The sequence below is a fragment of the Macadamia integrifolia genome, chromosome 5 (genome assembly GCF_013358625.1).
Source record: "Macadamia integrifolia cultivar HAES 741 chromosome 5, SCU_Mint_v3, whole genome shotgun sequence".
Taxonomy (NCBI): Eukaryota; Viridiplantae; Streptophyta; class Magnoliopsida; order Proteales; family Proteaceae; genus Macadamia; species Macadamia integrifolia.
In genome coordinates, this window is record NC_056561.1 from 720,466 (window position 1) to 732,419 (window position 11,954).

Consider the following 11,954-nt stretch of genomic DNA (forward strand, 5'->3'; position numbering starts at 1 on the left):
AAAAATGTCTTGTACTAGTTTAAAACTTGTGTTTTAGCCTTCTACTGTTTAGTATGATTTAGTTTTGATTGTGATTTAACTTATATGGCTAACACTTTATTTGATTTGGTTCAATTCAATTCAAACTATAGTTTTTTAACCTAACACTGAAACTAAATCAAATTTTTTTTTTCAATTTGATTGAGTTTGTATTAAAGGTGTTCTTGATTGTTTCAAATTGAAACCGTCAACTTAGTTACTCTAAATTTACCACAAATAGATTCTTAGTGGGATCAGCTACCAAGTACCAATATGATGAGAACTATCGGTATTGATCGATTGACCGTATCAGGCTGAATTGAAAGATTTTTCTCTCAGTTTTTCAATAAAACTTATTTTTATTTGACAAATTTATCCCTTATAAAAATTGTTTCCCCGATACAAGATAATGTAAGTATCGATATCAAGTATATCCGATACTGATATGGATCAGCCAATACACCCAATCCAATATCAATTTTTGAAACCACGGTTTGAAGCTTGAATCTATCGTTCTCTCTTTTTATTGTTTGATAAATTGGTTCATCTTTGCCAAAAAAAAAAAAAATAAATAAACTGGCAAGAAGAATGAAGAATGGTCCATGTTGTTATTGATTATCATTGTGTGATCAGATTGAGAGATATGCATGACAAGTCCTTAATTTCAGATGATTTTGTTTGAATTCACGCATTTTCACCCCTTCAATTGTCTTTGAAACTTGTCTCTTGCTTTCTAATTTAATCTAGATCGAATTCCCTAAAATCTCAACATTAATTTCATTTTGTATCTCATTGGTCACTTGTTTGTCTCCAAATGTTGCCATATGATGACTTACACATACGAGGATAATTAATATATAATTAATTCATGAATAATTTTGCATTTTTAGAAAATTGGATATATATATATATATACAAATTTTCATTAATTTACCATTCCATGGAATATTATCAAGCATTATTATATGCTTTCTTTAATGGAGAATTTTTTTGGCTATATATGATATATCCAAGGTATTGGGAATAATAATTCGACATTAGTAATTTAAGACTTTGAGTGTCTTCATACATTAATCGGGTCTCTCCATCTAATAGTATAAGCTTTTAAGATGGTATCTAACATGGTATCATAGCATCATGTACATCTAGAGTATTTTTAGGAGCAAAAAAGAAATATTTTACTAAATCCATTGATGATATATTAGTGATATATTCTCCTAGCTCTAGATATAAGCTTAGTTAGTAAAAGAATATACGTATTTAATTTTATACAAATCCTAGTTAACAAGTAATCTACAAAATTGATGTGATTAATAATTTAAAAATCATATTACATTAATATTCCTCACACGGCTAATTGTTCTTCATTCCTTTCCTCTTATTTTTTTTAAAACAAAAAATCCTAGAGATGTGTTAGTCGCTAGTTCTTTCATTGAGTATCTCTGCATTCACACCTTTTCCATGGAAATCACAAATAATCAAATATGGTACCTTCATCACTGATCTCTCTCTCTCTCTCTCTCTCTCTCTCATTAAAATGATTGGAAATTAGTTAACTCAAAATCGTGGACATCTGAACCGAACTGCTTATAGGTTCTATTTGATTCTATGTTCCATTTCACTCTTCTGTGTGGCAAAAAATAGTATTAGTCTAGAAAGTTTCATTACTCTTGCACGACTTAAAAAAGAAAAAAAAAAAAAAGAATCTGTTTTCCAAAACTTGAACAACTATTTATCTAAAAAGCTGACCTCAAAGATTATGCCAGCCTCATGAGCTTTACAGACCAATCATCTATCAGAAAAATAATTTTTTATTTCCCAACCCTATAATTTACAAGGTTTAAATTCCTTTGAATCCTATGAGAAACATAACTCACAAATTTTGTGAGGTTAGCAAAACACTTCACTAATATTGACCACAATGTACAAAGGACATCCTCTGCCACTTTTAGACGCAAGGATGGGAGTTACAAATTTGATTCTGCCCAAAAAAAGAAAAGTACAAATTTGAAATTCAAAGGCAGGTCCATGACATCTGAATTATCTGGCCCAAGCCCATCTCTGAATGCTCTGTCGATTAACACTAGCCCAGGCCAACGTTTGTGCCTGATTTTCAAAGCAATTTGGTTCCTATTTATAAAAATAAAGGCGATATTTAGAACTGCAATAACTATAGAGGCATAAAACTAATGAGTCACACCATGAAATTATGAGAAAAGGTTATTGAATGCCACCTCAGAGAAGAAACTACTGTAATAGAGAATCAATTTGGTTTTATGTCAGGGAGGTCCACAATAGAAGCTATTTACCTCCTAAGAAGACTTATGAAAGTATTTAGAGTTCACAAAAAATACCTCCATATGGTCTTTGGTATGTCTTAGGGAAGGTGAGGGGTTCTTTAAATTATGTGGATATAAATGAGGACATGTATGAGGGAGTGATAACAAGTGTCAAAACTACAGAAGGTCAAAGTAACGAGTTTCCAATTACAATTGGGTTACACCAAGGATTAGTTTTGAACCCTTATCTGTTTGCTCTCATCATGGATAATCTAACCAGGTACATCCAAGACCAGGTCCCGTGGGGTATGCTATTCACTAATGATATTGTTTTGATAGATGAGACTGTGGAAGGGATTAATACTAAACTGGAGCTATGGAGATCAAGCTTGGAATCAAGAGGTTTTAGGATAAACAAAACAAAGACAGAGTATATGATGTGCCTATTTAGCCAAATTATGAGACATGAGGAAGTGGAAAAACTTGAGGGGCGAGAACTACCACAAAATTACTATTTTAAATATCTGGGGTCAATCATTAACAAAGAGAGTGATATAGAAAATGATGTTTGCCACAAAATTAAAGTGGGATGGATGAAGTGGAGAAGTATCTCGCGAGTGCTATGTGATAAACGCATGCTTGTTAAATTCAAGGAAAAATTCTACAGGACAGTAATACGACCAGGGATGATGTATGGGGCGGAGTATTGGGCAATCAAGAAGAGTAATTTGAATAAATTAGGTATAACAGAGATGATGATGTTGAGAAGGATGTGCGGAAAGACCCAAAGAGACAGAGTACGAAATGATTGTATTAGAAAAGAGTTATGGGTGGCTCCAATCCAAGACAATCTCATCGAAAGCCGATTGAGGTGGTATGGCAATGTTCAATGGAGACCCATGGATGCCCCAGTTAGGAAGTGTGACCACTTTCAATTAAATGGAGCTAGAAGGAGAGGAAGACCTAAAATGACCATTGACGAAGTGGTAAGAAAAGATATGCAACCGGTAGGGATCGATCCTAGTATGACAGCAGATAGAAGTAAGTGGAGGACAAGGACCCGTGTAGCCGACCCCCCATAGGGGATGTTCTAAGGATGCTGCTTTGACTACTGCTTTAACTTCTTCTTTTTACCTCCTTTTACCTTTTTTATTTTTTTAGAACGTCTATTTTTATGCTTACATGCATCTTAGACCTTATCGGATCCATGTACCTGACCCCATCAAGTTGGGATAAGGTTATGGTTGTTGTTGTTGTAAATGGAGATTATGTCAAGTCCTTAATTGGAAATTTCCGAGGATGAAGGAGACACTCATGAATATATTGTTATTATTACCCTTAGTTCTCTGATTTTTTCCTATTTGTTAAATATCTGAAATACCCTTTACTATTTCTTAACACCCGTCCAACAACAATGGTGGCCATCGGTAAAGAAATTCCTCCTTGATACAATTCAAGAGCAAAGGCCTATCTATTTAAGAAGCTAATTTTGGTGGGGATCTTCATGTTCATATTTTTTTGGATGAATTATCTTCTTTATGTTCATTAAAGACCGGTCACAGAAGAGTGGATAATTGGAGAACAAAAATTTAGTTGTAACCCTTGGTAACAGCCAGGGAAATGAAATCTCAGGGGCAAGTTAAAAAATTCCATCATAAGAGGGTATTTTTCACCTCTACTCTTGGGATTCAAGTAATGGCCGGTTTTTTTTTTTCTTTCGTTTGGGAGAGCTTTTAAAGTTGAAAAGTGATATCTGAATTAAGTAAGTTAAAAGAAAGGATGTATGATAGGTTCAAACAAATTAAAGTCTATCAGATTCTGGTCTACGTAGGCACTTCTGCATGCATTTTTTTCTCTTATTCTCTCTATCTGGTGCAGTTCTTCAATGTTGAATCTTACTAGTAACAACTATCCTATCTCATGATCTTTTTTTTTTTTTTTTTTTTGTGTGTGTGAAAAACAACTCATGATCTCATAAACACACTTAGGAGCCCTTTGATAATGTTTATGCTGTTTCTATGTTTAGAAATAGTAGAAACAACTTTTCACGTTTTTAGAAACAAAACAGATTTTTTGGTGTTTGACAAACCTATTTCTCGAAATGTTTTTTGCAGATATAATACCACTAAAAAACCCAATAGTATCGTCGGATGCCTAAAAGAGACAGAAAGAGGGTTTGGTTACCTATTTTTAGGTTTAAATAGTTGAGAGATTTATCGGGCACAACACTTTTTTTTTTTCTCTCAAATTCATTTCTAGAAACAAGAAAACAAGTTTGACTTGTTTCTTCAAAATCATTTCTAAAGTTATAAATAGACATAAATTTTGATTTATGTTTCTAGAAACAGGTGAAACGGAACAACTTTATCAAACGCTTTTTAGGTTGTTGCTCCGTTTCTGGAAACAAGAAAATGCATAAACGATAGAAACAGAATGTTGTCAAACGATGCCTTAGTTCTACACTGGCCAAAGCATTTTATAATCTTTTGTTAATAAAACCTCAATTTGTATAGCCAAAACTCAAAAGGTCAATTATTTTGATCAATTAATTAATTAAAGGCAGGTAATGATGATCATTAATTTGTACGCTATTAGAATCTTATTGGATATCACATTATTAATTATTAGCGAAGTAGAATTGAATGAAGTGATTCCAAAGTTCTATTGTCTATATATGTGTCCTCCAACCATAAGCGTTAATTGCGTATAATTACAACCAATCCAGCATTGAAAGGCAAGGGATGGACCCTCCCTCTAATATTATTCATTGATCAATCTAAGCCTCAAAGTCGTAATTAAGTTAAAATCAAGATTAATGATTCAATTTCAAACCTAAAAGAAACAGATCACAAGCCTATATCTAAGGGAGGTTACCGCGCGTGTTAATTAATTGAGAGTAGTCTTACTGAAACCCTAAATATATAGTACGTACATTATACTTTACACATAGCTCCATGTGCTACTTGTCTTTACGTATACAAAATCTTAATCAAGTGGTCTTGAATGAATATAACAACATCAATCCTATTGTAGAAACGCTCCCATTACCAATTAACTTAACCCACAACACCGCAATGAAGAACAAACAGAAAGATTAGGATTTATATTATTGTTGGTGGTCGATTTGGTTGGATGTAAAATGTTGTAATTCTATGTTAAAGTAAGAACAAATCAAATTTAAACTTTTATAATCAACGTTATTAACAACGATGATTATATTACTAACTCCAAGCTTGCTAAATGTGGCAACTATCTTTACTTTGCTTTGCAATCAATTCTCCCTTCAAATGCTATCTAAAATGTAGGTATTTTATGGTATGCTATTTTTCAATTTTCTTATAATCTTAAATTATTTTACATTAATTTTTGTGGTCTACATTCAACCGATGGAACCTAAAGGAAATGCAGATCAATTTTTTTTTTTTTTTTAATAAGTGAAATGTAGATCATTCTTCATATGGAACTATTAATACAGTAATATTATTAAAAAAAAAAGAGAGAGAGAGAGAGATCCTTTGCAAATATATGATGCACCTTGGAATTTTTCAGTACAGTAATATTATAATATCCTATACTGAGAAGTCAATATATGATGTGCCTTGAAAGTTTTTAGTGTGATTTGGTTGTTCCAGTTTTGATCTTTCAGCAATCCTTGTGTTGTTTCTTATTTTGCCTCTTGCTACGATCCTTCCCTTGTAATTTTCTTTCTTCTTTTTTATCCTCCTGAGCTTAATATAATTTTTTATTCACCCCAAAAGAAAAAGTCAATATATGAAGACACAATGGTGGGTATTAGGAGTAAAGTTGGGACTAATGATCATGCAAGTGGAGATCAAGCCACTAAAAATTACAAGTGGGTTTACTATTAATAAAAATTCACCCTTACCATTTTTATTTGTCAAATATCATCCCCAACGTACTTCCTATGAGTAAAGTAATTTTTTTTCTTGCTAATTTGAACTGAAAAAAAAAAAAAAAATTACATGACTGACTAATTCTTCTTAACAAACATACTTAGTTTTGTCACATGGAAGGGTAATACAGCAAATTGACAGCTTGACATCTAAGGAAAGCCATATAGGCCACATGTCAAATTTCATAATGAAATTCAATGATTTCCCTTCATCTTGCAATACCCTCCCATGTGATCCATGCACCCTAGTGTAGTGCAACCTCTTGGTTCTCCCAAATTCTTCAGTTCCTTATTTTTCCACTTGGGAAAAACTTGGATTATGTTGAGATTTAGTATGGGGGCAAGGGACCTTGGGCTCTAAATTTGACCACCCATTTTAATCCCATTTGACTTGCCACATGATGGATCTATATGACAATTAAGATTCCTTGCTTTCGGTTGATGTATGTAGAGAAACCACGTCTATATCTGTTGAAAGTTAATTTTTTGTATTTTGTAGTGGGCTATCTCTGAAGGGAGGCTATTAGGATTACTAAGAATTCTTTGTGAACACAAATTGTATCTCTTTGTTTATTGGTAGCGATATGGGTTTTTAGAATTTCTACCAAAAAAAAACAAAAATATGGGTATTTGGAATTATTAAGAATTCTTTGTAAACCCAGAGAGGCATGAGGAAGAGAGCTTATAACCCTTTTTGCATTGCTGGTGAAACTACTCTGATCACTCTGTGGATATAGCCACTAGACACTTTATCTTTTTCTTTTTTCTTTTTAGGTAAAGATGCCAACACCTTATCGAATCACGTATATCCTTGCATTGTGATTGTATGATTGTTTTTACTTTCTATTTCATTGTATTTTTTGCATTGTATATAGTTTTTTCACTTCTACAAATATCACCATGTGAAATGTAAAAATTTATTTTACATATCAAACCATATGATTAAGGTATGCACCATGTAATCTTAAGAAACTTCTAATCATAAGGCATAAATGAGTACCATAGTTTTTTTTTTCTGGGGGGTAATATACTCACGTATGACAATACTTATTTTCAATAACACAAATGAGGGTTCCTTATTCAAATTCAATAAGTTTATTAATAACCGAAACAATTCTTCCAATAAAAAAAAACCTAAAACAATTCGTCCAAAAGAAAAGGGGAAAAAAAAAAAAATCACAAGTTTTCATTTGAGGCAATGCAATTAAGAATCAAAACCAAGCAATGATGGAGCAATCTTCAATAGAGGCCTCAACGTATCTGCGGCGAATTTCCTAGCAAAAAGGAAGCATATCGATGTGGTATTCCCGTTGTAAGTACAATTGCTTCCAAAGCGTACATAGTTGAGTAACTCTTCTGTGATTAGTCGCCATCCAAATTTCCTTGGGTGTGGACTAGGCCTCGACCAATCCACCCAAGTGATGCTCCTATTCGAGTTCAGCTCGGGGGAGATTATATTAATCAATGTTGGAATATAGTGTTCGTCATTGTAGCACGAAGGCTGACAATAATTTCTGAAGACTGGGTAGTACTTCTGATCTGATATGATTTTAATGGCGATATCACGATGGACCTCGAACCACTGAGACCCTTTACGCCAGTCGGAGATGGAAACCACCGGAAACATTTGCCGGTTGTAACGGCCACGGCCTGCCTTCCTTGGGTCATCGTAAGAACCAATAAAGCTGAGTTTGGAGTTAATCATGTAGTTATATACTGTTGTAAAGTTAAACAAAGGAATGCATGTGTCTGAGAGTAACACAAATCTCTGGTTGGAGGGGTCGTCCAGGAGTGCACTGGCGAGAAGGCGCCTCTCTGCGTCGATCATTGTCATCATTCCCCATTCCGCTTTCTGCAATATATATAAGCCAACAATTATCACACAATGTAAACAAGAAATTTTACGCGGTACTGCAAGATTGTCTACACCTACACTTCTCTTTCAGATTGATTACATATAAAGAATCCTCGCTACAAAAATATACTGAAATTCTATTAGAATCTACCCAATTATAGATGGTACAGAATACAAAACATCATCGTACCCGTAACAAGAACCCCTTCCGGTCATAGCTTCGTATTTATTTTTTCCAGAAGAAAAAGAAACAAAAATGATAGAATAATTTGATCTTAGCTTCAGGTTGCAGGTAAGGTGGGTCTTGAACTTTTGGTTATGGAACGAGGTGACACCGAAGAATCAGGGTCAGCTTGGTCTGTTTGATCACTTGATGGGTGTTGGAAACGCAGATGTACCTGAAAGAAACGCACGACTTACGCCACAGACCGCTTGAATTAAAACGCTAATGTGTCTGAGAGCACCCGAAATGCTCGTGATTAGCCAACCACCTGTCCGTAAACATGTAGAGTGGGTTTCACTCTATTCCAAGTTACAGATTTTCAGGAGTCAGTGATATATTATTGAGCAATGTTAAAAGGAATTGGGTTACAAGATATGTCCTATTTCCTCACCCACTTTTGAGGAATTTTTAATGGGCGTAGGTCTTCTCCGGCGTTGCAGTTTCAGGGGACCCTGTCCAGTAGGAGGTATTTAGGACAATTTCTTAGGGGCAAACTATCGTGTACGGGATGTGGGTAGTTTTCATTTTGAGATGGAGTTCCGGGAATCATTTTCACTTTTCATTTATTGAGGCTTAGTTTAAATTACAATTTTTTTTTTTTTTTTTAAAGAAAAATATACCGATGTAGAGTCATCATTATTGTCTACACTTACAAATTACAATACGATGTGAATAATACCCCCAATCCTCTTAGGATACCTATCCTCCCAACACCATCTGAACACAAGTTTCGATCAGGTCTTCCGAGAATGGTTCTAAATGCTTGATCTCCACATAACATTTATTCAATGTGAAAATCTATTGTCAGAAAAGGAAAGAACAAGTGGAATTGATATATGGGTCAAGACACTAAGAACCATTCTTATATGAGGACCTGATTGAGACTCTTTGACCACTACCCACATCCCCGATCCCCACTCCATGAATAGTCTGAGATGAGGTGGGACGTTTAGGGCAGGAAAAAGAACCTTTCTAGTCAAAATATTCTCCATTTACCGTGGCTGAAGGAATTGGGATAAAAAAAGAAAGTCATGCAAAGGAACTGACCTGACTGGGGATCCTTCGCCGATAGAAAATAGAATTTTCAGGCACCACCGATCCATTGAAGGAGGGATCGGGATGGACGTAAATGGAGTATAGCCCATCATAACCTCTGAAGAACATCTCCCACAATGGTGCCAGTGGAAGTGGCCCTGTTGTCAAGAACATGAAAGCAACCTTGGGCTGCTTCTGCTGATGATGAGGGATAACCTCATCAATTCTTCCCAATCTTGCCTTGGCAAACAACTCTTGGTCATCCATGTTGTGCATCAACTGAAATTTATTTTCTTCTCTTGCCTTGACCACGCTCCCCCGTGGAATTTCTTTAGACAAAGCAGGAGGTGGTGGTGGTGGTGGTGGAGGTGGTGGTAGTGATGGTGATGGTGGTGGTGGTGGAGGTGGTGTTGGTGTTGGTGGTGGAGGTGGTGGAGGTGGTGTTGGTGTTGGTGGTGGAGGTGGTGGAGGTGGTGACGGTGGTGGTGGTGGTGGTGGTGGTACTGGGAACGAAGTAGAGATATGAGTTAAAGAGGCTTGGGGAATGAATAAGAAGCTTTTGAGATAAAAGCTGCCTATGATTCCAAGAGACAAACCAATAACAAAGAAAAGGCCATGAATAACACGGTTTAACTGTAGATGGGTATTGAGGCACTTTGAAAAGTAGAAGGATTGTTCAGGTTTCTCATTTCTCATTGTTATTAGCTATCACAAATCACAAGCAGAGAGGGTGAGAAAGAGAGAGAGTACTGGGGATGGGAGGGACTGGTGAAAGAGAGCTGTTATATGAGGGGGAGAAGGTAGGACGTGATGAGCCCTTCATGAAGCTAGAAACTATGTCGAGACCTTAGTTTCCAAGCAAAGACCAATCAAAGCATGTGCCAAAGTTCCCTTCCCTCGAGGTGGAAGCAGCAATTTGGATTTGGGTATAAGGTCTCGCGTCCGTGAGATCGTGAGGGAAGGAAAGTTAGGCACTTAGGTCAGTTGACACTTGACACCCAATTATTTAAGAAGTGAATACTGTGACTTATGACCAGTTATGATTTGGGACCGAACCCACTATATCAAAAGATTTCAAATATCTAAAGCAATGAAGTAATAAACTTGCCATTGCGATAGTGTCTGCGTTTGAAAACGTCTACGTGCAAAGAAGGTAGACTTAGGACGACTTACACACTACTACTCTGTCACGTCACTTTTAGAACCCCAAATCCTCCCCATGAAATGAAAAATTATCTCTCTATATTTTGTTAGAATTTTAATTTTTTTAGTAAATTTATATTTCAAAAGATCGATACAACAAGAGAAGGTATTCATATGTATATAAGGAAAGGGATTTTGTCATTCAAAATCGATGGGAGACTATATGATAAACACTCCCTCTCATGTGTAGGTGGATTAGAATTACCTTATGTGTAGATATAACTAGGGAAGATGGAACCAAACGGAACCAGAGGGAACCTACTATGATCATTTAAATTTCCATCTCAATAGATCAACAATTCACAAGTGTATGAGAAAAGGGAATTCCCAATCACAATGGGTGGGGAATTTTGCTAGAGCTTGAAAGAGTCCAATGATAAACCATTGACACAATGAACAGTCCACTCTCAAATGTGATTAGTGTTCTGCCCTGTGAGCCCATTTAGAATGGAAGTCCCCATAAGCTTTTCGCATGAAGGTTAGGCACTTAAAAATATATAGAAAGATTGAGGCACTGTTTGATAACGTTTATGCTGTTTCTGTGTCTAGAAACAACACAGAAATAGCAGAAACGACTTTTCACGTTTCTAGAAACAAAAACAGATTTTTTGGTATTTAACAAACTTGTTTCTCGAAACGTTTTTACAAACATAATGCCACTAGAAAACCCAATAGTATCATCGGATGCCCAAAAAGGAGAGAGGGTTCGGTTGCCTCTTTTTAGGTTTAAATAGTTGAGAGATTTATCGGGCACAACAACCTTTTTTTTCTCTCAAATTCATTTTTAGAAACGATTTGTTTTGTCAAAGACATTTCTAGAATTGTAAATAGGCATAAATTTTGACTTATGTTTCTAGAAACGGGTGAAACAGAACAACTTTATCAAACGTTTTTTAAGTTGTTTCTCCGTTTCTATGAACAAAAAAATGCAAAACGATATAAACGAAACGTTGTCAAACGGTGTCTGAATTTTCTTTCACCCATGGTAAAGGGAGACCAATAAATTCAAATGGTGTCCATAAGGTATAGGGTAACAATGAAAGGTATTATACTATACCACATATTATCAATCATTTATAAGTAGGGAGTAGGGACAGATATTTATGGCCATTAATTGGTGTACAATTCCTAGACTCTAATAATTATTAAAAAAAAAAAATGAGTACTATTGTGTCGAAGTCCTTTGATTCCAAGATGAAGAGGTGTCACTGAAGTGAGAGTTGGTAGTACCTTTTTTTTTTTTTTTTAAATGAAAATTGGTAGTGCTTCGCACCACTCGGGATTCATGATATTGTTTCCTCTATATGACTAATGAGAATGAGAAAAGATGTACATAAGGGCCGGTACTGATCGATTGAACCATTGTATCGGTTAGGCTAGGTTCACGAAGGGATTTAAACACTAATAATAATAATAAGTTACAGCTCT

The 11,954-nt window shown here is 35.3% G+C and overlaps 1 protein-coding gene across 2 annotated transcripts; it reads right to left on the reverse strand.

The window, feature by feature from the left end:
* Positions 1-7,260: 7,260 nt before the first annotated feature.
* Positions 7,261-10,102, reverse strand: LOC122077787 (glycosyltransferase BC10-like). 2 transcript variants are annotated; one of them, XM_042643659.1, is made up of 3 exons: positions 9,336-10,102; positions 7,971-8,062; positions 7,261-7,868 (listed from the first exon to the last, which is right to left on the reverse strand). In XM_042643659.1, the coding sequence occupies exons 1-3, from the start codon at positions 10,017-10,019 to the stop codon at positions 7,415-7,417; spliced, it is 1,230 nt and encodes a 409-aa protein (XP_042499593.1). In that variant the 5' UTR covers positions 10,020-10,102; the 3' UTR covers positions 7,261-7,414. The 2 variants fall into 2 exon arrangements, with proteins under 2 accessions (XP_042499593.1, XP_042499592.1); XM_042643658.1 differs by having other exon boundaries at positions 7,261-8,062.
* Positions 10,103-11,954: the final 1,852 nt, after the last annotated feature.

Coding starts and splice junctions, on each gene's coding strand:
- LOC122077787 (XM_042643658.1), bottom strand. CDS start 10,019: ATGAGAAATGAGAAACCTGAACAATCCTTCTACTTTTCAAAGTGCCTC. Junction 8,063..9,335: donor GGCGAAGGATCCCCAGTCAG/GTCAGTTCCTTT, acceptor TATATATTGCAG/AAAGCGGAATGGGGAATGAT.